This window comes from Papio anubis, chromosome 3 (genome assembly GCF_008728515.1).
Source record: "Papio anubis isolate 15944 chromosome 3, Panubis1.0, whole genome shotgun sequence".
NCBI classification, from domain to species: domain Eukaryota; kingdom Metazoa; phylum Chordata; class Mammalia; order Primates; family Cercopithecidae; genus Papio; species Papio anubis.
Genome location: NC_044978.1, coordinates 90,711,569 through 90,737,525, shown reverse-complemented (window position 1 = coordinate 90,737,525; position 25,957 = coordinate 90,711,569). Strand labels below are relative to the sequence as shown.

The following is a 25,957-nucleotide window of genomic DNA, read 5'->3' as shown; positions in this document are numbered from 1 at the left end:
GCAGTTTCATATAAACCCCTTTCTCCTTTTTTCTCCATTCATTCCTCCAAAAGAGGTATAGTCTCTTCTCTGTGCTTCTATAACACACCGTAAAAATTGTTTTAGAGCTTTTTTTTTTTTTTTTTAACGGAGTCTTGCTCTGTCACCCTGGCTGGAGTGCAGTGGCGCGATCTCGGCTCCCATCTCACTGCAACCTCCACCTCCTGGGTTCAAGCGATTCTCCTCCCTCAGCCTCCCAAGTAGCTGGGACTACAGGCGCATGCCACTATGCCCGTCTAATTTTTGTAGTTTTAGTAGAGATGGGGTTTTGCCATGTTGGCCAGACTGGTCTCAAACTCCAGACCTCAGGTGATCCACCTACCCCAGCCTCTCGAAGTGCTGGGATTACAGGAGTGAGCGGTCACACCCAGCCATATTGAAGCTTTTATTCTGTTTACTACTCTGTCTTCCTCATTGGAATAGAAACTCTTTGAAACAAGGTCTTATATTGCTGTTTGTGTCTACTGTACCTGACACAAAGGTTAAGTTAAAACTTAATAAGCATCTGTTCTGTCATTGTGAATGTGTGGATTTATTCCTAGTTTTATCAGTTTTGTTTTATATATTCTGAAGCTCTGTTTATAGGTATTTGTATATCATTTGGGATTGTTATACTTTTTTTTTTTTTTTTTTTTTTTTATTTTTAGTAGAGGCAGGGTTTTACCACGTCAGGCCAGGCTGGTCTTGAACTCCTGACTTCAAATGATCCACCTGCCTCAGCCTCCCCAAATCCTGGGATTACAGGTGTAGTATTGTTGTATCTTCTTGTTGAATTAACCCTTTTGTTGTTTTATAATGTCCCTCTTTTATCCCTGATAATACTGCGTATTTTTTATTTTTTATTTTTTTAGATGGAGTCTTGCTCTGTTGCCCAGGCTGGAGTGCAGTGGTGCGATCTTGGCTCACTGCAACCTCCACCTCCCAGATTCAAGTGATTCTCATGCCTTACCCTCCCGAGTAGCTGGGATTATAGACACACGCCACCATGCCTGGCTAATTTTTGTATTTTTAGTGGAGATGAGTTTTCACTGTGTTGGCCAGGCTGGTCTCAAACTCCCACCTTGACCTCCCAAAGTGTTGGGATTACAGATATGAGCCTCCATGCCCAGCCAGTACCGCTTGTTCTGATGTCTACTGTGTCTGACAGTGTAGACACATGAGTTTTCCTTTGATCAGTGTTTGCATGATATATCTTTTAGCAACCTTTTCTTTTTATTATTATTTAATATTCTTAAAGTGGATTAATTATAGGCAGCATGGTTGGGTCTTGCTTTTTTACCCAATCTGACCATCTCTCCCTTTTAAGTGACATTTAGATTATATGTATTTAATGTGATCTTTCTGTGGTTGGCTTGAAATCTACCATCTTCCTAGTTGTTTCTTTTTTTCCTCCCACAAAGGTGGGTTTATTTGTGAACCTAGTTCTTTTCTGATAGTCTGAACTGTTCTTTGTTCCTCTTTCCCTCTCTGTCCACAGTCTTTTGGATTCTTCACATTTATCTCCATTACTGGTTTCTTGTGGTTTTTGTTTTTGAGGTGGAGTCTTGCTCTGCCACCCAGGCTAGTGTGCTGTGGCGCAATCTTGGCTCACTGCAACCTCTACCTCCTAGGTTCAGGTGATTCTCCTGTCTCAGCCTCCTGAATAGCTGGAACTGTAGGTGCACACCACCATGCCCAGCTAATTTTTATATTTTTTAATAGAGATGGGGTTTCACCATATTGGCCAGGCTGACCTCAAACTCCTGACCTGAAATGATCTGCCTGCCTTGGCCTGCCAAAGTGCTGAGATCACAGACATGAGCTCCTGTGCCCAGCCCATTATTGGCTTCTTTTGCCTCTTTGTAAGTTTTTAGTGGTTGCCCTGTGGCTTGCAATATTTATTCCTAACTTATCACAGTTTATCTTCAAATATTATGTCATATTAGTTTAATAACCTTACTGTATACTTCCAGTTCCTCCCTTCCATCTTTTATGCTTTTGTCTTCTATTTCATTTTTACATATGTTAGAAATCCCAAATACATTGATGTAATTTTTACTTAAAAATTTGACTCATGGTCTTGCTGTGTTGCCCAGGCTGGTGTGTAGTTGTGCAATCATGGCTCACTGTAACCTTGAACTCCTGGGCTCAAGTGATTCTCTCATCTCAGCCTTCTGAGTAGCTAGGACTACAAGTGCATGCCACAGTGCCTGGCTAATTTCTTTTTTTTCCTTTTCTTTCATTTTTTCCTTTTGAGTAGAGACAGGTTCTCACTATGTTGCCCAGGCTGATCTCAACCTCCTGGCCTCAAGAAATCTTCCTGCCTTGGCCTCCCAAAGTGCTGAGATTATAGGCTTGAGCCACTGTACCTGGCCTGTTTTTACTTTAGACAGTCAATTATCTTCTAAAAATAGGAGAAAAACTGTCATCTGTTAACATACTTTTATCATTTTCAGTGCACTACATTCTTTGGGTAGATCCAAATTTTTGTCTAGTATACCTCTAACTGAAAAACTTTTACTAACGTTTTTTGCATAACAGGTTTGTTGCAATGAATTATCTCTTCTGTTTGCTTGAAGCAATTTTACTTAACCTTACTTATTGGCAGATATTTTCACTGGGTGTAGAATTCTAGGTTGGACTTTAAAGATGTTATTTCATTGTCTTCTAGCTTGCATAGTTTTTGATGAGAAGTCTGCTTTATTTCTTATTTTTTCTCTTCTTTTTTTTCCCCCTTCTGGCTGCCTTTAAAAGATTCCCTCTCTCTCCCCCTTTCTCCCTCCCACCCTTTTTCCCTCGTTTGTTTTCAGCAGCTGGCTATGATAGGTCTAGGTGTGTTTAGTTGCTTTGCTTTGCTTGGAGTTCTCTAAGTCTTAATAGATTTGTAGCTTGATGTCTTTCATTTTTGGAGAAATTTTCGGTCATTAACTCTTAAAATATTTTTTCTACCCTGTTCTCTAGCACTTCATGCTCTGAAATTCCAGGTACAGTAGTTCTACCTTATCCACAAAGGATACATTCTGAGACCCTCAGTGAACACTTGAAACCAAGGGTAGTACCAAACCTGTATATGTCATGTCTTTTTTTAATATATTTTCACACCGGTAATAAAGTTAAACCATGAATTAGGCATGGAAAGAGATTAATACAATAACTAATAGAACAGTTATAACCATATGTCAGCATCACTGCTCTTACACTTTGAGGCCATTAAGTAAAATAAGGGTTACTTGAACACAAGCACTGCGATAGTGTGACAGCTGATCTGACAGTTACTTAAGTGACTAATGGGCAGGTAGTGTATCCAGCATGAATACACCGGGCAAAGTTGGAGAGTTCATGATTTGAATGTGATGGTGTTAAGATTTCTTGTTACTCAGAACAGCGTGCAGTTTAAAACTTTATTTTTTTATTTCTGGAATTTTTGTATTATTTTCGTGCTAGCATTGAGCATGGGTAACTGAAACTGCAGAAAGTCAAACCATGGATGAAGGGAGACTACTGACTACTATACACTTAGGGTAGACTATTTGCTGTTTTCTTTCCTTCAGCTCTTGGGTGCTCTGGGTTACCCCACTCCTACTTGTTTAGTTTGTTCATGTTTTAGTTTGTGTAATTTCTATTGATCTATGAGTTCACTGAGTCTTTTCTTGGTTTTGTTGAGTCTGCTATTCAACCTGTTGAAATAATTCTCTGTGTTGCTCCTTTCTAGCATTTCCATTTAACTTTCCTGTAGTCTCCATTTTTCTCCAAATTTTCACATCTGTTCATGGATATTATTCACTTTTTCCACTAGATCCTGTAATATAGTCATCATAGTTACTTTAAAGTCCCTGTATGATAGTTTTAACATCTGGCAACCTGTGAGTTTTGTTGGTTTCATCTTTGGACAGTGAACTATTTTTTTCTTAAAATGCATCTCAACTTTTTATTGCAGCTGGATATTATTGTAGGAAAACAGCTTAACAGTACTTAATCTCTGGAATTGAGCACACTTCCTTTTATTTTAGGGTGTTCGCATATGGTAAAGGTCAGGCCAGTGTAGTCGGGAGTTGAACTAGGTTCACATATTGTTGTTGCTCACCTTACTTCAGTGCAGTATGTTCTTCAGATTCCTTTAATAGTTAGCTGTTCTTACTTTATGCTTAGAGTATGGGTGCTGGAGGACTTTCCTTAGTGTTCTTGCTTTGCCTTCAGGCTTGGACCCGTTCCCGCACAACTGTGGGCTTTTTCAATGCTCTTGCTCCTCTCCCAGTGGTAAATTGTTGTTAACAAGGAACATTACTATTACAATTAGCCTGTAGAGCAAAATCCCATTTCTAAACAATACCCAATTAAAAAAAAAAAAAAAAAGAAAGAAACTTAAATATTTCACAATGTTGTATTATATTGTATTATATGAAGCGGTGTATTAGTTTCCTAGGGCTGCTGTAACAAAGTACCACAAACCAGGTGGCTTAAAATAAGAGAAGTTTGTTGTTTCACAGTTCCAGAGGTTATAAGTCTGAAATCAAGATGCTCACCAGGGCATGCCTCCCTCTGAAACCTATAGGGGAGGAGGACATTTTTGCCTCTTCGTAGCTTCTGGTGGCCCCAGGTGTTCTTTGGCTTATGGTAGCATAACTGTAATCCTTGACTCTGTCTTCACATGGCATTCTCCTCTGTGCATCTCCCTCCTCTTATAAGGACACAAGTCATATTGAATTAAAGATCTGCCCTACTCCAGTAGGACCTCACCTTAACTAATTATATCTACAATGACCCTGTGTCCAAATAAGGTCACATGCTGAGGTATTAGGGATTAGAACTTAAACATAGATTGAGGGAGGGCACACAGTTTAACCCATAATAAGTAGAAATGACATCTGTGTCTCCAGAACATTACTCTCATATCAGTAACATCTCCTACAGAAAAAGATACTAAACTACAGAATATAAAAGCCAGGCTAAGAATACACTAACATATTAGAAATATTTTTGATACTTGATTCCTTTTTAATTCAGATAAACTTAAAGATGCAACTCAGTTTTTAAAAATCACATTTTAATATGAAATTTACAAACTCTATCCCATTTGTCACTAAATTGGAACATTCTTCACACACAATTCTGGTAAAAAATAATTTAGTCATTTCCTTAACTTGTGATATGATAGTTTTGGAATTTTTCATTAATATTTCTCATTTAGCTTTATAAGACATCTAGATTTTCTAATGTGTGGCTAGTGTACACTGAGAACCAGTGGGCTGAAGTTTAAAATGTAGGACTGTAGCCTCAGTTATAAAATCAACTGATATTGACTACAAAGACTGAAAGCAGTATTTGTGTCCTTACATTTAAAATGAATCTAATTTGTCTTGCCCATTGCTTTAAAATCCTTGTTCAGAATATATCATACATGTTCAAAATCTATCATAATAAACTGTTTGTTCTTGGAGACTAAAAAGTGGGATACCAGTAGAGTCTAAAGGAAAAACTGTAATTTTACCAAGTTAAAAGATTATATAAATTGTTCATTTTATTTTTTTTATTTCAATAGGCTTTTGGGGAATAGATGGTGTTCAGTTACATGAATAAGTTCTTTAGTGGTAATTTCTGAGATTGTGGTGCACGCATCACCCGAACAGTGTACACTGTACCGAATGTGTCTTTTATCCCTCACCATGCCCCACTCTTTCCCCCAAGTCCCCAGAGTCCAATGTATCATTCTTAAGCCTTTGCATCTTCATAGCTTAGGTCCCACATGAGTGAGAGCATACAATGTTTGGTTTTCCATTCCTGAGTTACATCACTTAGGATAATAGTCTCCAGTTCCATCCAGGTTGCTGCAAATGCCATTATTTAGTTCCTTTTTATGGCTGAGTAGTATTCCATGGTGTATATCTATATACCACATTTTCTTTGTCTACTCGTTGATTGATAGGCATTTGGGCTGGATCTATATTTTTGCAGTTGCAAATTGTGCTGCTATAAACATGCACATGCAAGTATCTTTTTTTGAATAATGACTTCTTTTCCTCTGGGTAGATACCTCGTAGTGGGATTGCTGGATCAAATGGTAGGTCTTCTTTTACTCTTTAAGGAATCTCCACACTGTTTTCCTTGGTGATTATACTAGTTTACATTCCCACCAACACTGTAAGTGTTTTCATTTCACCACATTCACACCAACATCTGTTTTTTGATTTTTTGCATGTGGCCATTCTTTTAGGAGTGAGGTGGTATCACAGTGTGGTTTTGGTTTGCATTTTCCTGATCATTAGTAATGTTGAACATTTTTTTCTTTTTTTTTTCTTTTCTTTTTTTTTTTTTTTTGAGACAGAGTCTCGCTTAGTCGCCCAGGCTGGAGTGCAGTGTCGCGATCTCGGCTCACTGCAAGCTCCGCCTCCCGGGTTCACGCCATTCTCCTGCCTCAGCCTCCCGAGTAGCTGGGACTACAGGCACCCGCCGCCTCGCCCGGCTAATTTTTTGCATTTTTAGTAGAGACGGGGTTTCACCGTGTTAGCCAGGATGGTCTCGATCTCCTGACATCGTGATCCGCCCGCCTCGGCCTCCCAAAGTGCTGGGATTACAGGCGTGAGCCACCGCGCCCAGCCTGAACATTTTTTTCATATGCTTCTTGGCTATTTGTATATCTTTTAAGAATTGTCTATTCATGTCCTTAGCTCACTTTTTGATGGGATTGTTTTTTTCTTACTGATTTCTTTGTAGATTTAGGATGTTAGACCTTTGGTGGGTATATAGATGGTGAAGATTTTCTCCCACTCTGTGAGTTGTCTGTTAACTCTGCTGATTATTTCTCTTGCTGTGCAGAAGTTTTGTTGTTTAATTAAGTCCCATTTATTTATCTTTGTTTTTGTTGCTTTTGGGTTCTTAGTCACAAAGTCTTTGCCTAAGCCAATGTCTAGAAGTGTTTTTTCGACGTTGTCTTGTAGAATCTTTATGGTTTCAGGTCTTAGATTTAAGTCTTTGATCCATCTTGAGTTGATTTTTGTATAAAGTAAGAGATGGGGTTCCAGTTTTATTCTTCTACATGTGGCTTGGCAATTATCCCAGCACCGTTTGTTAAATAGGGTGTCCTTTCCCCACTTTGTTTTTGTTTGTTTTGTCAAAGATCAGCTGGCTATAAGTATTTGGGTTTATTTCTGGGTTCTCTATTCTGTTCCATTGGTCTGTATACCTGTTTTTATACCAGTACCATGCTGTTCTGGTGACTGTGGCCTCATAGTATAGCTTAAAGTCAGGTAGTGTGATGCCTCCAGATTTGTTCTTTTTGCTTAGTCTTGCTTTGGCTGTGCAGGCTCTCTATTGGTTCCATATGAATTTTAGGATTGCTTTTTCTAATTCTATGAAGAATGATGATGGTATTTTGATGGAAATTGCATTGAATCTGTAGATTACTTTTGGCAGTATGGTCATTTTCACTACGTTGATTCTGCCCATTCATGAACATGGATGTGTTTCCGTTTGTGTCGTCTATGATTTCTTCCTGAAGTGTTTTATAGTGTTCCTTGTTGAGGTCTTTTACATCCTTGGTTAAGCATATTCCTAAGTATCTTATTTTTTGCAGGTATTATGAAAGGGGTTGAGTTCTTGATTTGAATATCAGCTTAGTCACTCTTGGTGCATAGGAGAGCTACTAATTTGTGTACATTAATTTTGTATCCTGAAACGTTGCTGAATTCATATATCAGTTCTAGGAGCTTTCTAGATGAGTCTTTAGGGTTTTCTAGATATGCAATCATATCATCAGCAAACAGTGACAGTTTGACTCCCTCTTTACTAGATTTGGATGCCCTTTATTTTTTCCTTTTGTCTGATTGCTCTGGCTAGGACTTCCAGTGCTATATTGAATAGAAGTGGTGAAAGTGGGCATCCTTGTCATGTTCCAGTTCTGAGGGGGAGTACTTTCAACTTTTCCTCATCCAGTACAATATTGGCTGTGGGTTTGTAGTAGATGGGTTTTTATTACCTTCAGGTATGTCCTTTCTATGCCAGTTTGGCTGAGGATTTTAATGAGAAAGGGATGCTGAATTTTTTCAAATGCTTTTTCTGAGTCTATTGAGATGATCATGTGATTTTTTAAAACAAAATCTATGTATTTTAAACATTCTGTATATGTATTATTGATGTGTGTATGGTTTTTTTTTGAGACAGAGTCTCACTCTTGTCACCCAGGCTAGAGTGCAGTGCCGCCATCTCGGCTCACTACAACCTCCACCTCTGAGGTTCAAGCGATTCTGCCTTGGCTTTCCAAGTAGCTGGGACTACAGATATGTGCCACCACGCCTGTAACTTTTTGTATTTTTAGTAGAGACAGGGTTTCATCATGTGGGCCAGGCTGGTCTCAAACTCCTGATCTCAGGTGATCTGCCCACCTCAGCCTCCCCAAGTGCTGGGATTACAGGTGTGAGCCACCGCGCTCGACCTGATGTGTGTGTGTTAAACCATCCCTGTGTCACTGGTATAGAACCCATTTGATCATGGTGGATTATCTTTTTATAATGCTGTTGGATTCAGTTTCCTAGTGTTTTGTTGAGGATTTTTGCATCTATGTTCATCAGGGATATTGGACTGTAGTTTTTTGGTTTTTGTTTTTTGTTTTTATTATGTTCTTCTCTGGTTTTGGTAATAGAGTGATACTGGCTTCAGAGAATGATTTAGGGAGGATTCCTTCTTTCTCTTTCTTTTGGAATAATATCAGTAGGATTGGTACCAGTTCTCCTTTGAATATCTGGTAGAATTCAGCTGTGAATCTGTCTGGTCCTGGACTATTTTTGCTGGCAATTTTTAAATTACCATTTCAATCTCACTGTTTGGTTTTGGTCTGTTCAGGGATTCTGTATCTTCCTGGTTTAATCTAGGAGGGTTGTGTATTTCCAGGAACTTACCCATCTGCTCTACGTCTTCTAGTTTATACGCATAAAGGTGTTCATAATAGCCTTGAATGATCTATTGTATTTCTGTGGTATCAATTGTAATATCTCATTTCATTTCTAATAGAGCTTGTTTTCTTCGTTAACCTCACTAGTGGTCTATCCATTTTATTTATCTTTTCAAAGAACCAGCTTATTGTTTCATTTATCTTTTGTATTTTTTGTTGTTTCATTTAGTTCTGCTCTGATACTGGTTATTTCTCTGCTGGATTTGGGTTTGGTTTGTTCTTGTTTCTCCAGTTCTGTGAGATGTGACCTTATATTTTCTATTTGTGCTGTTTCAGACTTTTTGATGTAAGCATTTAATGTACAAACTTTCCTCTTAGCACCACTTTTGCTATCTCTCTGAAGTTTTAATAGGTTGTGTCACTATTATCGTTCAGTTCAAAGAATTTTTAAATTTCTATCTTGACTTCATTGTTGACCCAGTGGACAACATTGTTGACCCGCTCATTCAGGAGTGGGTTATTTAATATCCATGTATTTGCATGGTTTTGAAGGTTCTTTTTGGAATTGATTTCCAATTTTATTTCACTGTGGTCTGAGAGAGTCCTTGATATAATTTCAGTTTTCTTAAATTTACTGTGACTTGTTTTGTGGCCTATCATATGGTGTGTCTTGGAGAATATTCCATGTATTGATGAATAGAATGTATATTCTGCAGTTGTTGGGTGGAAGGTTGTATAAATATATTAAGTTCATTTGATGTACAGTATAGTTTAAGTCCATTGTTTCTTTGTTGACTTTGTCTTGATGACCTGTCTAGTGCTGTCAGTGATGTATTGAAGTCCAATCCCCCAGTGTTATTGTGTTGCTGTCTATCTCCTTTCTTAGGTCTAGTAGTAATTGTTTTATGAATCTTGGAGCACCAGTGTTAGGTGCATATATATTTAGGATTGTGATTTTTTCCTGTTGGACTAGTCCTTTTATTATATAATGTCCTTTTTTGTTTTTAACTGCTCTTGCTTTAAAGTTTGTTTTGTGTGATATAAGAATAACTATTCCTGCTCACTTTTGGTGTCCATTTGCATGGAATATCTTTTCCTACCCCTTTAAGTTTATATGAGTCCTTATGTATTAGGTGAATCTCCTGAAGACAGCAGAAACTTGGTTGGTGAATTCTTACCCATTCTGCCAGTCTGTATGTTTTAAGTGAAGCATTTAGGTCATTTACATTCAATGTTAGTATTGAGATGTGAGGAACTATTTTATTCATTGTACTGTTTATTGCCTGAATACCTTTTTTTTTTTTTTTTGCGTTGTGATGTTGTTATATAGGTCCTATAAGAGTTACTCTTTAAGGAAGTTCTGTTGGTGTATTTTGAGTATTTGTTTCAAGACTTAGGGCTCCTTTTAGCAGTTCATGAGTGTTGGCTTGGTAGTGGCAAATTCTCTCAGCATTTGTCTGAAAAAAGCTTGTCTTTCCTTCATTTATGAAGCTTAGTTTCACCGGATACAAAATTCTTGGCTGATAATTGTTTTAAGGAGGCTGAAGATAGAACCCCAATCTTGTAGGGTTTCTGCTGAGAAATCTGCTGTTAAGATGATAGGTTTTCCTTTATAGGTTACCTGATGCTTTTGCCTCACAGCTCTTACGATTCTTTCCTTCATCTTGACTAGATAACCTGATGACTGTGTGCCTATGCAGTGATGTTTTTGCGATAAATTTCCCAGGTGTTCTTTGAGCTTCTTGTATTTGGATGTCTAGATCTCTAGCAAGACTGGGAGAGTTTTCCTTAATTATTCCCTCAAATACATTTTCCAAACTTTTAGATTTCTCTTCTTCCTTGGGAACACCAATTACTTTTAGGTTTGGACGTTGAACATAGTCCCAGACTTCTTGGAGGCTTCATTCATTTTTAATTCTTTTTTGTCTTTGCATTGGTCTAACACAAAAGCCTGTCTTCAAGCTCTGAAGTTCTTCGGCTTGTTCGATTCTATTGTTGATACTTTCCAGTGCAGTTTGCATTTCTCTCACTGAGTCCTTGACTTCCAGAAGTTGTGATTATATTTTTAATTATGCTATTTCACTACTAACCCTTTCATATCCTGTATCATGTTTTTGATTCTTTTAAGTTAGACTTCATTTTTATCTGGTGCCTCCTTGATTTCAGCTTAATAATTGACCTTCTGAATTCTTCTGGCAATTCATAGACTTCATCTTGGTTTGGATCCATTGCTGATGAGCTGGTATGATCTTTTGCATGTGTTGTAGAACCTTGTTTTGTCATATTACCAGAACCGTTTTTCTAGTTCCATCTCATTTGGGTAGACTATGTCAGATGATTCAAGTGATTCTCCTGCCTGGAGGGAAGAGCTGGGATTCAAGGGCTACTGTACATATACTTTTGTCCCATGGTGTGCTCCCTTGATGTAGTGTTCTCCTCCTACCCCTAGGAATGGGGCTTCCTAAGAGCTGAACCGTAGTGATTGTTTTTGCTCTTCTGAGTCTAGCCACCCAGCAGAGCTACTCAGCTCTGGGGTGGCACTGGGGAGTGTCCGCAAACTGTGTGATTTTATGATGTGATTCATCTTCAGGTCTTGTAGCCATGGATACCAGCACCTGCCCTGATAGCAGGGGGGTGAAGTGGACTCTGAGAGTCCTCAGTTGGGTTTTTGTTTAGTGTGCTGGTTTTGTGTTGGTTGGCCTCCAGCCAGGAGGTGGCACTTTTAAGAGCACATCAACTGCGGTCCTTTAGGGAGGATGCAAACTTGCTTTAGGGACACCTGGTTAAGTATGGTTTCTTGGGCAGTGGGCAGAGCCATAGAGCTCCTAAGATTATGACCTTTGTCTTCAGCTCCCAGGGTGGGTAGAGAAAGACCACCAGGTGGGAGTCAGGGATAGGTGTCTGAGCTCAGCCTCTCCTTGGGTGGGGCTTGCTGTGGCTGCTGTGGGGGATGGTGGTGTGGTTCCCAGCCCAATGAAGTTATATCTCCAGGTGGATTATGGCTGCCTCTGCTGAGCCATACAGGTTGCCACGGAAGTTGGGGAAAACTGGCAGTCATGGGCCTGATCCAGCTCCCACACAGCCCACAATCCTAAAGGCTGGTCTCACTCCCACCATCCCCTAACAGCACTGAGTCTATTTCCAGGCAGCTGATGGCCAGAGCTGAGAACTTACCCAAGTCCATGAGCCTCCATGTTGAGAAAGCAAGCATACTCACAGTTTTTCAGCATTTCAGATAGTCTGCAGTGATGATCCAGTTCCTTCAAAGGGTCTCTCAGCTTTTCTGCTATGTTCCTCCAGTAGTTCTTGGAGCAAAAGTTTGTGTTGTGAGCCTCCATGTCTGATTGGGAGCTGCAAACTAGTCCTGCCTCTTATCTGCCATCTTCCCAATATCTTGTTCATTTTTTGTTGTGCTTCGAAATATTGTTATTTAAAGTGTATTCTTTATAAGTTTTAGAAATTTCTTTCACTCTCAGTGAATGGATTTGTGACTCTCCATGAGTTTTGATATGGATATGAAAATTGTTATTATACTGTGCCACTTAAAGCCCTGAACCGATTATATATGAAATAGATCTTATCAATCAAATCCTCTGCTTAGTGTACATTTTAGACAGCTATTGTGTGATATAAGTTGGTCTTAATATTTAAGTTACAAATACTCTGTAAAGATTTGTTGGAAAATATACCAACAGGTTTTCACAAGTGAATCTTTAAGGATAGATTCTCAATTAATGCTAAGAAAGTGCTGTTACCTTGCTTGACTTAATGGCATAAGTAATATACATTTTTAAAAAGTGTGTAGGCCGGGCGTGATGGCTCACACCTGTAATCCCAGCACTTTGGAAGGCGGAGGCAGACAGATCACGAGGTCAAGAAATTGAGACCATCCTAGCCAACATGGTGAAACCCCATCTCTACTAAAAATACAAAAATTAGCTGGGGGTTGTGGTGCATGCCTGTAGTCCCAGCTACTTGGGAGGCTGAGGCAGGAGAATCACTTGAACCCCGGAGGCGGAGGTTGCAGTGAGCTGAGATAGTGCTGCTGCACTCCAGCCTGGCGACAGAGCAAGACTCCGTCTCAGAAAGGAAAAAAAAAGAGTGTGCAATGAGGGAACATTGAACTAGACTTAGACTTTCCAAGTTGCAATTCAGAATGCTGATATTTAATCATCACCATTTCTTTAAGCAAATTCTTCTCTCTGCATGTATGTGTGTGTGTCACTCTCACAATCCATCCTCAAGGTGAATAGTAATTTATCAATATCTGTCAAAAGCCCCATTCATTAAAAAATTATTGAGTACCTACTATATACTAGGCATTTACCTTCCACAAGGAGGAAACGTAGTAAAATCCAAAGTTAGGATACACTGTAAGACATGCCACAATAGTTAGATTCAGTGGTTGTATTTTAGGTCTTTTCCTCACCCTTGGTGTACCTGATAATAGTGTTTAACGTGGTAACATTTTTTTTTTCTCATTTGTGAGACATGATAACCATGACACAAATTTTATTGCTGCTTGCTTTTGATTACAGAAGGGTAATGGAAGTGCAGTAACTCTTTAGATTTAAAGCCCTGCTCTTACCTAATGTGAAGAATGATCACACTTGTGCTGGAAACTACTTTGTGTGAAAGATCATCATTAAAGGATTTAATAGGACTTTAAAGAGTGGGCTGCACTTTTTCCAGTGGTTGGATGCTTCATAGTTAAATGAGGAAAATTGAGATGTAAATTATATTTTTAGAAGTGACAGCTCAGGATGCTTCATAGGTTAACTGTTACTTACGAGAAGAGTGAAAGATGAGCTTACACTTAGGGATACACAAATTTAGGATAAGGAACCTTTCGAAAATTATTTTTAAGTGAACAATACTCTTGATAATGTAACATGAAGTATAGAGTTAACTATGGAAAACCAATTTATATGGACTTGTGCAATGATAGCTATTGTATTTAAAAATGATTTGTTATCTAAATACTACTGGAAAAAGTGAGTTGTAAGATACTTCTAAAGATGACTTATGTCACTGGTTTTGCTAAAGGAACATAATATTATCATTTATTCCTTTGAATCTTTAAATCCTATTAAATATTTTAATAAAATACTTTTACTTTGTTTCTCAGGCTGATTTGTCCAAAGAAAGAAAAAAGCTGTATAATCATTCCTATAGTGGTAGTTAATATTTTTTGAACCCCGATCACTATTATTGTAATACATGCTTTGCTTTTCTTCTCATATTTGGTAATAACATAATTTCTAGTATAGAGATTGTGTTTATGCCTTGCAAACAATTCTCAGTAACACATGAGTTAAAAAGCTATGTTATAGACAATTCGGAGGAGGGGGGTGGAAGGAAAGGAAGAGATGAAAAGCACTGTGACTCTGAAACACAAATAGGTAATTTGCTTTGAATTGTATTGTGTTTTTATTGCTTCAAATTTGTTGAATAAGTTTGTATTTTAATTTATTGAATTTTTGAACATTTACTAGCTTAGTCTGGATAGGAAGCCAGCTTTCATTCACAGTTCATTGCAAATAGGTGCCACATAGTTTCTAAGCCCCAGTTTCCTGGTATATGAAATTCCTAGTATATGAATACAAGGCTTAGTTTAGCTATTCTCTAAGATGTCTTCTTCTAAGTCCTAAGCATACATAATTTATATTTCAAAAGCCCAATTTACTCAGCAATTAGAATAAAAAAATATTCGAGCTTTGCAATTTAGGGATGGGATGTACTATACCTTCACATTATTGAAGGTCTGAACATTTAAATTTGTAATCCTAATGTTCAGTTTTCTGAGACATCATCCACATTGAAATTGCCCAGTAATTTAGATAATTTACATCTATGTTATGGAAAACAAAAATTTGGAAATTAGATTTCTAACTGAGATTTGACCAGTGTTCTTGGCTGGTTCCTCTAGCTAGTTACTCTGGCAGTATAGGAATTTTCTGTGATCTGATGAGCTGATTAGCATATGGTCCTGTTTTCTGTCTTTATAACAATACAATAAAACTAAGTGGATAAAACTGTTTTGTTTCATTTTAGTGTGGATTTCCTCAAAATTTTTCAAAATTATGAACATAGTATTTCTGAGGTCTTACTATATAATTTGTGTGTGTGTGTGTATATACCATAAGAAATTACATATTTTAAGTTGTATCGTCTAATATGATTCAGCAACAGTAATAGAGATATGACCTAGTTTCAGTTCTTATATTTAGAAAATGAAAATCTTTCAAATTGTAACTAACTTCATAGCTATAATTCCTTTGTGAGTCACTTCTTTTGCTGATCTTTGTTCTACACTTCTGTAGCTGAACAGTACAGTCCACGTGGTAGCTACTAGCCAAATTTAGCTGCTGAGCAGTTTAAATGTGGCTAGTCTGAGTTGAGATGTAACTGTAAGGGTAGAAAACAAACACTTGGATTTTGAAGATATATTGTGAAGATGATAATACAAAATGTTTTGTTAATTTATTGATTTCCATGTCAGAGTGCTATATATTGAATTGAATAAAATATTACTAAAATTAATTTTTCACCTGTTTTTTTAATGTGGCTATTAGTAAATTTAAATTACACATGTGGCTCACATTTATGGCTCACACATTTCTCTTGGACCTCTTCTAGAGGGCGGTTATATTTTATATAAGGTATCATTTAGAATGACACATATTCTTCTTTTAATTTCTTTTCATTCTTATGTTCAAAAGTTAGAAAGTAGTCTAAAGCTATTTATATGTTCCAACAGTTAAGTGACATCTGTTTTATACAATGTAGATGGACACATAATGGAAGTTATGTTTCACCATCACTTGACCACTTTTTGTAATGTTGAATTATATTGGTGTGCCCTAGAAGAGAGGGAATAAGGAAAAAAGAAACAAATCAAGCTCCTGGACTATAGGAAATGCCATTAACAAAGACCATACTACTAATATTCAGAAATTACATATTATGATTTAGAGTTATACCATATGGTTTTCTTCGATAATAGCTGATTTTGAAAACCAATGGTAAAAAGTTGTATTTAGTGATTTTTCAACCTGAAGGACAAAAACTTATACCAATAGAATATCACTTAGTTTCTGTTTTTTTCTCTTACACAGCATTGTCATTTGTGAAAGGAGTGAAAGTTTTCACATCATAAACTTCTAGGACACAGGGAAGTTCTGTTAGTTCCTGTATGATGCCAATGAGAATAATCTTATTTTGCCTAAAAAGTGATTGTCTCTTTTCCCCATCCCACCCCCATTTCCATGTTTATTTCTTTTGTTTTGTTTTTTCTGAAAAGACATATTTAATGTCCTGCCTAGGTTTATTTTCTATTTATTCACAAAATAAAGAATAACACTGTTATGTTTTGTATTTGAAATTGTAAGGTACATTTCTTTTTTCTTTTATTTTTAATTTAACTCTTTGTTTTACAGATGAGGGCAGAAGTGCAGTTGACCAAGCAGGTGGTGCACAGATTGTAATTGACCATTTAAGGTCACTGTGCAGTTTAACAGATCCCGCCAATGAGAAGCTCTTGACTGTCTTTTGTGGCATGCTGATGAACTATAGCAATGAGAATGGTAAACAAAACTGAAAACTTGCTTTATCTCTGGGGGAAAAATTAAAAATTATCTTTACTATAGTGCAAAACAAAAATATTTGAAAAATGAACAAATTATTCATAAGTGGCATATAAAATTAATAATTAGCCAACATTAAATTTCATGTTTCAAAAATGTAAAATGGTTAATTTACTAACTGGGACTAATTTTTGAAGGGCTGCCAGTGTTGATCATTATCAAAAACAAAAACTCCACAGCCATATAGTATGATTTAAGCATTCTTACTATGAACATTTTAAAAATAAACAATATTAAAATAGTTTTATGTTCATTATATATATATACCAGTAGCTTTAAAATATGAACACTGTTTGCAAAAGTAAAATTATTTTATCTAGATGCTAGGTTTACTTTGAATAATTTTTTAAAACTCTAATAAAATCTGGCTTTAGAAACAAGTTCAGAGCAGTTGCAGAGATCTCATTTTAGAAATTTAATAAATTATTGTAAACAGCAGTTTCTTTTCTCTGTAAAACACTTTTAGACCCTAGCAAAAAGTGACATGTCAATAATTTTCAGACAGCCTATATGGTTAATTAAATGAATATAAATCTGTGATATTAAGACTTCACAATACATTTGTGTCACAGAATATCCATTTGTTTGTTTATCATCTTATATGAATCACTGTGTGGATCAGACATTCAAATTTTGTTATGTTCCTGGTATGTAACACAAATAAGGTCTTTCTGTGGTTTGTTTCATAATGGCATTTTAAGTTGTGATATTTTGGCAGAGACGTATTTTATTTGTATATTAGACATGCAGTATTATTCTTTACTTTCATGTGTTCTAGAAACACATGGCCCTTTTGCCATATTTTTTTTTTCCATATTTGATAGTTGTGGGTCCAAAGAAATATTCTCAATAATTTAAAAAAAGATAAACCTTGACAATAAATGGCTACTGACATTTGGCCCTTGATGTTAGTGACGACAGTGAATGGTAGGGACTGTGGTAAATTGAAGAGCCCTTGTCGTATTGAAAGGGGAAAACCACCACTCTTCTCTAGCCAGTTGTTTCTGTATGACAATTTGGCCAAATACTGCCCAATCTTTTTATTTTGGGGATGGGAGGTGGGGGAGAAAGCTGAAATATCTAGCTTGTTACATGACATCTGAGTTTTAAATGTTGGATGGCATATTTTTAATACTATAGAAGCTAAACAGAAAGTACCTTCAGGTCTCATCCTGTCCAAGGGCTTTCAGTTTTAAGTCTTTGAATTAGGATAATAGCGTTTTTATTGATCAAATGGCTTACCTATTAAACTTGAGCTAATTATAAATGGTAGTCTTCATAGGATCAGTTACATCTATTTTTCCTGTCTTCTGGTGGAATCAATTTTGAAGAGCAAATGTCCTAAATATAAACATGAGAAACAGAAACGACAGAGCCTGAGAAATCCACAAAATACATACATATTTCCTAAATAATTGAAATTTAACCATAATCCACAGGTATCTGAATTGCATTAAGAAATCATTGGTCAGATTTTCATATTGTTTCCTTTGCTTTTAACTACATTTGGGCTTGGACATTTGAGAAAGTAGGAAGAATGCTAAATGGGAAAAGGTTTTAGAAATATAAATGAAAGAAATTTTATGAAGTTACTCCAGTTTTGGAAGTAGTAGAATTAGTCTTGTTATGCATCTAAACTAGTCGTTAGTTCTTTGAGGAAGCTGTTAAAAAAAAATCTGTATAGAAGTATTAATATATCAGATGGCTGGTCTTCAAATGCATCACTATTTCCAATCCAAAGCAGTGATTAAGTCCCTATTATAGTGTATCCCAATGTGTAGAGAAGTGTTATGATTAACAGCATGTGGAGTGCACAGTCTAACTGTATAATATATATGTGTTTTTTAAAGAGTAGGCTTTTTTCTAGAGCTCAGGCATTCCCAAGAAATAACTTAGAGATTTCAGAAAGCTATATTAACTTTTCTCTGAATATTATTGGACAAATGGTCTTTTTCTTCCATTATTTCAAAAGCTGCAGTTTGAATGCAGCTTTTAAAACTTATCGAATAAAAAAGACATAATCGAGTATTTTTAAGAAACAAATGCGAAACTTGTAACTATCATCATCTTTCCTCTACTTCCTTTTTACATTTTGTCTGTCATGAGTGTCTTAGTTTGTGAAGTGATTTCTTTTTCTTCTAATGTGCTTTCACTGAAATTATATCCTTTTTGTTTGTTTGGCATAATTATTAAAGTATCTTTATTGTTATGTCCATCATTTGCTTTCTCTTTTCCTTTAAATTTATGTTTGAAGACTTAACTATTACATCATCATTACTGACTTCAGATTGTTTGGTATTGATCATGTGTACCTAGATAAGTCCCTGAAACAAAAAATAACAGCTTTTTGAAACTCAGGAGGCACTTTCTATTAGCACTAATAAGTGAAGTTTCTTTTTATATGTATTTACTATGTAGAACATCAGTATACAGCACTCTGCTAATTTATGAGTAAAATATTTGAGTGACAAATAGCTTTTTCCTGCTGTAGCAGAAAAGCTAACTGCCCTTGGACCCAATAACGTAAGCCTTATCTGTGGTTAGGAAGTTATTGTTCTTTAGCTGTATATATAAAATGTTTTAAATGTGCTGATTAAAAAAAAAGTACTGAGAGTATTCACAAAAATTCACCAACATAGTTTCCCTGAAGAGAATATTTTCAAATTATTTATTAGTCCTAAAATTGAAACTTAGAATGTCTTGATTCAGATGCTTCCTGTTCATACAGTAAAACTCAGAACATATCTACTTTTTAAAGCCATTAAATAGGGAATAAAACAAGTTTCCTGAACACATGCAAGTCATTATATGTTATGAAAATACTCAGTAAAGTCATTTTTGTACCATTTGCTAAAGCTGTATATGATTCATAATTTATCAGTTTCAAAAGTTTTAAACTAGCTCAAGACTCTACACTTTCAAGCTATGAGCTAGATATATACTTTTGTTTCCCTATTGGTGAAGCAGTTAAAACTTAATACTCAGGTAAGTGTAGAATAATCTGAATAGCAAAAGTTATCATTGCTTAGCCAAAGACTTGTATCAATAATATTGTATAAATAAAATAATATTTAAATAACACAAATAAAACTTTGTTTCGTAAAAATCATTTAAATTCATCCATTTTGGAAAAAATTATACATGTTTTTCACGTGGCGAAAAAGCACTCTTTGATTCTTTTGCTCATGAAAATAGCCTGAATATTTGACAATTATGGCTATAGAAAAGCATGTTGACAATTTGACGTTCAGTTTGAGGGAATGTGTTGAACTTGCTATTTTTTTTCTTCATTTAATTACAACTTTAGTTACTGTATAAACCAAAGAACTCAAACCTTTAATTGTAGGTATTTTAACCTCATTAGTTTCTTAACTTATCTGTTTCCTAGCTTTGGTTACCCAATGCCAAATCATTACAGTAATGACTGCAAATTTTGTTCAGTCATCCAGCTGTTTTCAAATATAACACTGCTTTAGCACATAGGATTTTGGAAAATATTCATTGATGGACTTTTCTGGATACTTATTATTGTCTAAAATTTTCATTAGCAAATTCAATACTTGGAAGAGAAACATGTTATTGGAATGCATTTGCTTCATTAAGTAAGTTAGAAGCATTACAAACTCTTTCCCACTGTATTAGTTGATGTTCCTTATCTACATATGGTACACGGTGGCAGCAGAAAGGGGCATTGAAAACACACTGGTAGTAACAAGTACCAGATCTGTAATTAAAAATTTCCCATAGGTGATCCACAAACTTGTTGAGTCTGCATATGTACACTTGAATTAATTGCACCTTTGAATAGAAACAAACCAGGGATCTAAAGCAAAGTGCTAAAGACCAAAACACCACTTTGTTGAGGAATCTATTGGTAGTCACCATTGTTGTACGTAGACATAATTAATCAATAAATATCTCATGGAAAGTGTAATTGAGGGTTTAACTCTTTCTCTTAGTATAGTTGTGCTGGAGATACAGAGAGAAGGAAAATTCTTTTATAACTCTAAAGAAAGTGGTAAACGATAAACATTAAACACTAAAGTTATTTATTTTACATAAGCTATGCCATAAGAGAGAAAAGTAGAGGCAACTGAAAGATGCCATCAGGAAAGGAAAAAGTATCTTCTAAAATTATTAACATATGCAGTTTATGGCTTCTTCATCTGACCTATATTTTATATATACATGTATGATATGTGTATATATGATTTCTACAAATAGAGCCGATTTTTCTAATATTTTAATTACTCCTCATTATTGAAAAACTAATTTCTCTTTTTTTGTAGTTGCTGAAATCTCTCTGAGATACCTACATGGTAATTCTTACATTTATTTGCTGCATAGGCTGATGATAACTAAGCTATGGTTGAAGGGAGGCCATGTATGTAATTTAGGAAATGTAACACCTGTGGTATATTATTGAAGTATGACAATTGAATTTAAATATTAGGCTCATTGTTTAAATTCACTTGTTTAAAAAAGGCCTGTATTTCTTCTCCCCATATTAAAGATTGTTTAATGTGTAATTAACCTTAGCTGCTACTTTCATTTCAGTCAATAGCAACAATTTCTTAGTTCGTGATTAAAAACTAAAAAGCTTGTTGGCCTGAGCTGCATGTTTATCCTTATCTTTCAGTATTACAATACTTTATTACAGGTGAAAAAGAGCATTTCCTAGATGTTAGATGTTTAGAAAAATGATTGGCTTCGCATGAGTGAAGAACTATTTTTAAAGTTTACTTACTATGGTTACAAGCTAATTAATAATGTATATATTTCCTAAATAGTAAAATATTTTTGCCTTACTCTAAGGAAAAAGAACAAAACAAAATTTAAAAGGTAAAATTGTATATTTGCAATTTATTCTTTTGTATCTTATTTAAAGTTTTACTCTCTCAGAGATCCTTGTTCTGATACTGTCTTTTTTTCTTAATGAGACTAATTTTCCATCATACTACCTTACATGTATTTTCTGGGGTTTTTTTCCCCCTCTATTTATGAAGACATGGGAGACGTACATTTAAGTTCACATCTTTTGAAGCCGTTTGTCACTTTATACTCCAGTGAGTTAAATGAAGTGTGTTGAAGACTTACTGGACAGCTGAAAAGTACTTAGGCTTTTTTATTCTTTCTTTATTATACTGATGTTGTTCTTTATTTACTGTTGTTCTCTTTTTTAAAAATTTCTAAATTTTTGCTGTTTGTCCAACAGCTTTCTAGTCAGTTTGCTGAAGCAGGTTGCTTTCATAAAGTTCTACCACAAGTGTTATTTTAAACAAATTGTTTCACTAAGGAGTAGAGCAGTTAGTTATTCTGGTGCCTCTTGCTAATTCAACCTATTAAATTTGACCAATTAGACCAGGTTAGCTTTTAGTGATAATCTTCCTAGACTATTACTATAATAATGCTGTTACTTAATGAACAGTCTGAGAGCTTGATTTTCAGTAGAGGTGTATCAAATGCACATTTTGGTCTAATTCCACATGGTCAAGTATTGGCGTTTATATTCAGCTTCATCTATTAGAGAATGAACTTATGAATGTAAGAAGCTGAAATTTTATCTCAGAAAAATAAATTATTATAGTCTTTTTTGTAATTTTAGTAGCCTAATACTTAAAATTTGACATTATATTATTACAGGAATAATACTTTCTCAGCATTGTTAGCTTCTAGATTGCTCCTGCAATTATGATAGTACATTTAATATCATAATACCACATAGATGCCCACTTAGCTGAGGGCAGTGAAGGGGCAAAATATGTTTGGAGTTCCCCATTCTTTAATATGGTTTTCTCATTTTTATTTACTTTATGTCTGGATTGAAGATTAATCATAGCCGTTATCAAGTATTATTTTCTTTTTTTTTTTTTTTTTTTTTTTTTTTGAGACGGAGTCTCGCGCTGTGTCACCCAGGCTGGAGTGCAGTGGCGCGATCTCGGCTCACTGCAAGCTCCGCCTCCCAGGTTCAGGCCATTCTCCTTTTCTCATTGTGAAAATTTGAAGTGGAAAAGTTGGTTTTCTGATTTTGATTTCATCCTTACAGGATGTATATCATCATTAATTATTGGTGCATTTTAATATAATAATATACATTTACGTTTCAACTGATAGAATTTCAACATATAAAGCATATAGGCAAATTTTCTCTTTACATGAAATGCTTACCTATATTTAAAACTAAATATTCAGATAGTAACAAATCTGAAAGACCAGCTCTTTACTGTAAGTGTTCCTATACTAGTTGAAATATGATGATATGAGGCACATAGTCATTGATCATGCACAAAGTTTTAGGTTCCATAAATGGTGTTGAAGTAAGCATTGAGCTGTTTGGCCTTCCAAAAGCTGAGGCTAAAATCAGAGGTAAATAATAGATTAGAGCCAAATATCTGTATTTGCATGTCTAATTTAGGCCACTTACAAATTCCATTCAGAGAGGTGCTGAAACCAGAAAAGCATCATGTACAAATTAACTTTTATAAAGATTATTAATCCTGTTTTAACTATAAGTGAAATCCAACTAACACTGAACTGCCTATATTGTTTTATTTACCAAAAAAGTTTTTAAGTCCTACTTGAAAAACTAAAAAGTGAAATGCTTTTGGATATGCAGATGTATCTTGTTAACAGAATTTGTGCCTTGCAAATAACTTCTGTGCAATTTTAAACTGTAAAATCTAAATTATAATAATGCCCCTTGTTAACTAGAAAAGATTTTTTTTTAAGCTAATATATTCTTTTGTAAAAGAAGGGATTTCTATGTTTTTAAGCATATGTTTGCAAGATACACATGTTGGGATATAAATTAATTTGACATTAGCTTAATTTGCTGTACCAAAATTCAAGCTTAAATTTATACTTACTGTAGATGTGATCTTTATCTCAGCAGTGCTGTATGAAAGCAGAGACTGGATTGGTTTCTCTTAATAAATGCTGCTTAAGCAACAGCTGGCAGTAGTCCTCTTTAAAAAAAAAGACCACATTTAACTTAAAAGACCAGTTTTTTTCTGAGATGAAAGCGTAGAGTTTTCTTTAATCAGAATAAACATATATATAGAATTTTTTTTGTAGCAGGATTCATTGTCACAAAAGTTGATCTGTAGCAAATAATTAACCTGGAGTAAATACAGGGAAAAATTATCTACTAGATTAGGGCATAATCACTCTAGTTGTCATTGTATTGAGAACAGTAAATGAGTAAGTTTCTTAATAATAAAATATTTTTACTATCTCATGATTTTTGCTTTGGCATTTTTTTGTTGTTGCTTCTGTTTTACATCAATCTCATGCATATAATTTTGCCATTTATATTTAAAACTTTTACAAAAGGGAAATTTTGCCATGTAGAGACACTTTTTATTTTCAGAACCCAGAAAGAACTTTAGAACTACCTTTTCTAGTTTTTTATTGTTAGCATCTAGGAAGAAATGTATAAATGTATTGTTTTAAACCTCCAATATTGTCAATATCAGTGAATCTTGACTTTTTTTTTTTTTTTGAAATTTCTATGTATCATTGAAATGTATAATAGGGCTTAAATTAAAGCGATAATCTGGGTGCAAAACACATGCATGTTTGACGTAAAGAAGGCTTTAAAATAATTGAATTTTAAACACATATAAATAATCTAGTTTTATATCCTCCTTTAGAATAAAATTCTCCACTTTATAAACATTTGAGTATATAAAGTTTTTAACTACTAATCATCCCCTTGGTAGCCACATTTAAGTCAGTTTACTTTTCAGTGTTAGAACTAAAACTCACTTGAACTTGAAGCTCTACTTCACTATTGTATCGTTTCTAATTTTTAATTTTCATATCCTTTTTTGGAAATACAGATAAGTCATTAAGTCAAAGGTAGTTTTCTTCAGTCTTTATCATGCCCAAATCATTTTTAGCCAATTTGTATTAGAACTTTTCATCAAGAGTTTTATTTGCTTCCTTCACTGTTTCAACTATGCTCAACTCATTTGACTGTAGATGGGATTTTTAATGCAAGCCTGTAAATGGCAATATCATATCATTATACTGTGAATAATATATCTACGTACTAATGTAGAGACTGTATTTTGAATTGTGTTGTCTAGTTTTGACAGTTTCATTCTTAAGTTCTGTTTACCAAAAAGCTTAATAATCTTACAATATTGTCTATCTGTAAGAGCCCTAGGAACGAGGTAAACCTGTTATAATCTTCTTAAGAAACTTATTTTTAGTAACTTCAGTTGAGCTACTGGAATTCTCAGCATACTTTTCTGGACCTATAATCTAGTTATACCAATGTTTTAAACATTAAACTTAAAACTCAGGGGGGAAAAGGTTCCTCAACTTGAGATCTTCTCTCCAGATCTCCATTCTTTGGAGTTTCCATGAGTGTGACCTGAAGAACTTGGAACCATTGAAATTCAAATGTAGGTAGGTAAGTGTTCACACCAGCGCATGCGTTGATTGCCTTATATCTCTTTGTATATGCATCTGTATTGCACCCCCTCAGTGCCTTTCTTCCTCTTCCTTCCCATAGATCATGTAGGGCCTGTGTCATTTTGATATTATGTAATTTTGTAAATCTGTATTTGGTCAGTATTTGTCTGTGATGTGTGTCAGGAGCAGTCAAAACAGAGTCTTCAGACATTTATGACATTGTGCTGTCTAAAGACTGTCTTTCACACATAAGTGTTGGCTATGTATGGGCCTGGGTTACATTTTTGTGAATTGCTGTGTTTGTTGAGCTCTGATAACATTCCCCTGGAGTTGCTGATATTCACTGAGGGAGGCAGAAGTCATAGTCTTGCAATTGCTTCACTTAGTCTCCCTAATGTATCTAGAGAACAAGAGCTATTTCTAGTTCTAAGAATTTCTTCCTGTTTGTCTTTCACTTAAAAGTCATACTCTTGATAACATTCTTGATATCATGGATGTCAGCTATTATCCTCTGAAAAACATTTGCAAGCTTTCTTTGGGCAGTAAACAAAAAAGATGATCAAATGAATCATTTATTTCTGTCAATAAGAATATCAACTTATCGTACACAAACAGGACCCCTGCTTAATCTTTTCAAAAAACAACTGCCACCACCTACTGAATTGTAATATCTACATAGTAACTGAAATAGGTAGACTCAATCTGGAATAATCTCTTAGGCTTAAATAGAGTTTCTACTCAAATAAGCAAGATGAGATGTTAGGAGCTTTATTAGTGTAATTTCTCTGAAAATATCAGAGTGCCAAAATCTAGGATTCCTACTAAGCTTTTATCTTATTTTTTTCCTGTTGTCACTTCTGCTAAGCACATCATTGAACTTCAGAATATTTTCCATGTTTCCCACCCACCTCCCAATCTCTTATAAAAATTAGGTAGTCCTGGCAGGCGCGGTGGCTCACACCTGTAATCCCATCACTTTGGGAGGCTG

General features: G+C 35.3%; 1 protein-coding gene across 10 annotated transcripts in view; it reads left to right on the top strand.

Annotated features, from left to right (window-relative positions):
* RAP1GDS1 (Rap1 GTPase-GDP dissociation stimulator 1) overlaps window positions 1-25,957 on the top strand; it is a 172,909-nt gene that overhangs the window by 96,802 nt on the left and 50,150 nt on the right. For 5 of the 10 annotated variants that reach the window (XM_021938648.2, XM_021938649.2, XM_021938647.2 and 2 more), the window contains exons 5-6: window positions 16,342-16,488; window positions 20,838-20,867. The exons of 2 other annotated variants lie outside the window; for them this stretch is intronic. In XM_021938648.2, coding sequence (XP_021794340.1) covers window positions 16,342-16,488; window positions 20,838-20,867 — 177 coding nt within the window. The remainder of the gene's footprint in view (window positions 1-16,341; window positions 16,489-20,837; window positions 20,868-25,957) is intronic. 3 more of the 10 variants (XM_009207216.2, XM_009207217.2, XM_003898988.3) reach the window with 1 other exon arrangement.